This window comes from Phoenix dactylifera, chromosome 7 (genome assembly GCF_051530095.1).
Source record: "Phoenix dactylifera cultivar Ajwa chromosome 7, Ajwa_hap1_PhDact_Kaust_v1.1, whole genome shotgun sequence".
In the NCBI taxonomy this organism is placed as follows: Eukaryota; Viridiplantae; Streptophyta; class Magnoliopsida; order Arecales; family Arecaceae; genus Phoenix; species Phoenix dactylifera.
Genome location: NC_143196.1, coordinates 8690049 through 8693647, shown reverse-complemented (window position 1 = coordinate 8693647; position 3599 = coordinate 8690049). Strand labels below are relative to the sequence as shown.

The 3599-nt window shown below is 40.1% G+C and overlaps 1 protein-coding gene across 1 annotated transcript; it reads right to left on the bottom strand.

Annotated features, from left to right (window-relative positions):
• Positions 1-1046: 1046 nt before the first annotated feature.
• Positions 1047-3369, bottom strand: MYB83 (myb domain protein 83). The gene is made up of 2 exons (XM_008803718.5): positions 2858-3369; positions 1047-2273 (listed from the first exon to the last, which is right to left on the bottom strand). Exons 1-2 carry the CDS (start codon positions 3151-3153, stop codon positions 1619-1621), a joined length of 951 nt encoding a protein of 316 aa, XP_008801940.2. The 5' UTR covers positions 3154-3369; the 3' UTR covers positions 1047-1618.
• Positions 3370-3599: the final 230 nt, after the last annotated feature.

Sequence of the window (3599 nt, the reverse complement as noted above, 5' to 3'; positions counted from 1 at the left end):
GAACAAAAGAAATATTTGGTTTAGGATTAAGAGTCAGGTTTGGGGATTAAGAGACTTCTTAAGGAACAAAAAAAATATTCGATACAGTTTTTTTCCTATAAATTGGGGATTAAGAGTCTGGTTTGAAGTCTTGCTTCAATCATTCCCGCACACTTTTCTTCTTCATCGTGCCTGATTTTTTTTCCTTAGATGAAGAAAAAAAAAGGACAGATTACTTTGATCTCATCCAAACAAAAAGATTTCAAGATATATTGGATGACTATGGTTTCTTTTATCAAGCCATTCGGATTTTGGTGTTTGAAACTAAGAAAAGGGGATTAATTAGTTTGAGGCAATGAATTGTTCCTGAGATGTGTTATAGAAATTTAGAGCCCGGTTCCTGAGAGTTGAACTCCTTATTTTATTCCTATGTCCATATATGTTTGCCACTCCTCATGTAACAAGAGAATTAATCTGTTTGAAACTATAGTATAATTGAGCATAAGAGTTCACTTTTACCACTGAACAACAATATTCAGCTCAGCTGTTGATGCATATTCTTGCATGAAATATAAGTTCTGCTGGTGCTCTCAATTTTGTAATCTTAATTCTTTACTAAAAGCATTTCAAGAGCAAGTTATTGTGATCTCTAAGGCTTTAATTAGATTACATAACCTATCGACAACTACATGGATTAGCACTTGCATCATGCAAGAAACAACCTTCATAGTACAATACAATGGCCTGCCATGTCACATTTAATGTTGCATTCAATTTGACAATGATCTTTGCCACCAAGAGAAGTATAAAAAGCAAGCATCATGCCCCCCACCACTTTTCCATTTTAACCTATTCCTCATGATTATTCTATTAGGTTGTTATGCTCCATGTGTTAGCAAATGGAAAAGGCATTATGACGCAATTGGAATCTAACTTTATGGCTAACAACTCAAATGATGAGAAATAGATGTCCCAACCAAAAGGAATACCTTTAAGTGTTGCTGGCGTTCATGCCAGTGTTTAACCCCAACTTGAAGGAAGCAAGCTTTTCAACAAACCCATTATTCTTTTATGTGGAAAAAATGTCCAAAGCTGCTTGTTTTATATACATTGGTACATATGAGAGTGAGATTGAAAGGGAGAGAAAGAGAGATTATTCAGTATAATATTACAAAAGTATATGCACTCTTCTAATGACTTTCCCCCCTCTAGTTACACCTTGTAACGACTTTGATGCAACCTTTTGTTGGAATATTGAGTACCATATATTCTGCTCAAGCATGAAGATTTTCTTCTAATAAGAAAATGCCCTTTCAACCCCCAACATCATGTTATATATGATCATAATAACTTCATCCGCAAGGGAAAGAGGAGCCAATAAAAGAATGAGAGCTTTAGAAGATTCATGGTCATCCATTATGAACATTTCCGGACCTTTATTGGTATGGACTTCATTGGGGAACGAAGCTTGGGAAGGTTCAAAAATTCAACAAACTAAGAAACTACAGCATAGAGGATACTCTGGTAAATTTGGACATCTTTCTGAAGGGTGAGAGAGAGTGAGAACGAGGGGGGCCAATCTTCACTCGAGGAAGGAAGAGAAAAGAATCATGAGAGCTCACATCTTTGGAATGGCCAATCATTCCGCTTGGAAATCAAGGAAAGGAAAAGAAGACACGTCTTTCATCAAGTCATCCAAGTCCCACTCCTCCATTCTTATGTTTCCACCCTCCCAATATATCTCATTCCCAACAGCAGCATCACCATTAATCTTATTCACACCATTGTTGTGGCTGTGGCAGGGGTCGCTAATGTTTCTTGTAGTGTTACGAGTGGCCCCATTCTCCTCTGTGCTTGTACTCTCCAAAGCGGGTACAAAGAGCTCACATCCTCCTCCCATAAGGCCTCCCCCCATCATCATTCCATGGCTCCCATAATTCCCATCTCCAAAACCAACTTGTGGGAAGGATGTGGGTTCATGAAAGTCGCTGGTTCCTAGCCCTGTCATGCCACAGCTGACATCGGGCAAAGGCAGTAGATCATACTGGTTCCTTATAGACAGACCTTGCATGGTTGATGATGAAGATGATGATGCTGAATCCATGCACATAGTCTTGACTTCATGATCGTTTAAGGCTGTGAGGCCCCCCATGCCAACTTTAGGTTCAGGAGATCCACTGTGGTTTGGAGATGACGACGATGAGTTCTTCAGCCTCTTTTTAATAGCGGAGTTCCAAAAATTCTTTATCTCGTTGTCGGTACGGCCAGGCAAACGTGCTGCAATTTGAGACCACCTACAATATTTGTATAAACTTTGCATCAGACCCATAAAAGAGTCTCACAAACCAGCAGTGATGCTTGCCAATAAGTCCTTTAATTTTTTTCCTTTGAAAAAAAAAAAACAAAATTTGCGGGACCGATAGAAATGATGCTTGCGAAGCTAAGCCTTTAAGTGATAATTTTGGAGTCTGATAAATAATATGAGAATAAACTCCTTCAAATAAACGAAAATCTTCCAGTGTTACTGTTACGAAAGCCAAGTGGGAAGTAGACTAATGTCCTTTTCATTTTATTATTATCTCAAACAACATTACATTGGAGAGACATAAAACTAATACTGTTCAAGTACTTCTATTTTTCGATACAAGGATATAATGCATAAAATGCAATAACCTAGTTAATCTAGTTCAAGAACTATACGAAATGCAAAGATCCATTATGAGGCATACATCCGCATATATGCCTTCATTAATAGCTTAATGCATGCATGACAAAATCCAACAAGTTTGTCTAAATGATGTAGAACACTTGACCATCTATGAACGAGGGATTCAAATGATCATACATGCATAACTAGGTAGATCGAGAGAGAGAGAACCTATTGCCAAGAATGGAATGCAAGTGGATGATAACCTCCTCTTCTTGGGGGGAGAAAGCGCCACGTTTGAGATCAGGCCTCAAGTAATTTATCCAGCGGAGCCGGCAGCTCTTTCCACACCTCTGCAAGCCTGCGTTCCTCGCAACATCACTCCAACACCCCTGCCCATTGCTAAGCATGTAGCTGATGAGCTTGTCATCCTCCTCCGGCGACCACAACCCTTTCTTTAGCTTAGTGGCTCCATTGCTGTTGTTGTTGCTTAGATTGTTCTTAGCCGGAGGATCCGGCTTCCTCATCGTGGGAGGCGCTCCCAAATAATCTGGTAGGGGTGAGGCTTCTTCGAGTGGCCTGAGTTACATGGACAAGAATACCTATATAGAAGGTGAAAGAAGAAAGGAGAGGAAGATAGTAATGATGATGGTGATGTCTGTGAGCTTTGCTTAGAATACGGAGAAGGCGATGAGGGGAAGGGGCTGAGAGGCCAGTGTTTGTTGTTGGGTCGGACAGAAAACGGTTTGGAGAGGGACCTTAAGAGGTGTCCACAAAAGAGAGAGAGAGAGAGAGAGAGGTCTTCTTGTCTTTGACTCCAGTTCTTGTCCTTTTCGATGCATTTTTCTTCACTCACAAGGTAATCATAGAGATGAGAGAGAGAGAGAGAGAGAGAGAGAGAGAGAGAGAGAGTGGATTGGGGGGTGAGTAAGATATTGAGAGAGAAAGAGGAGAGAGGGGGTTGTTTTAAAAT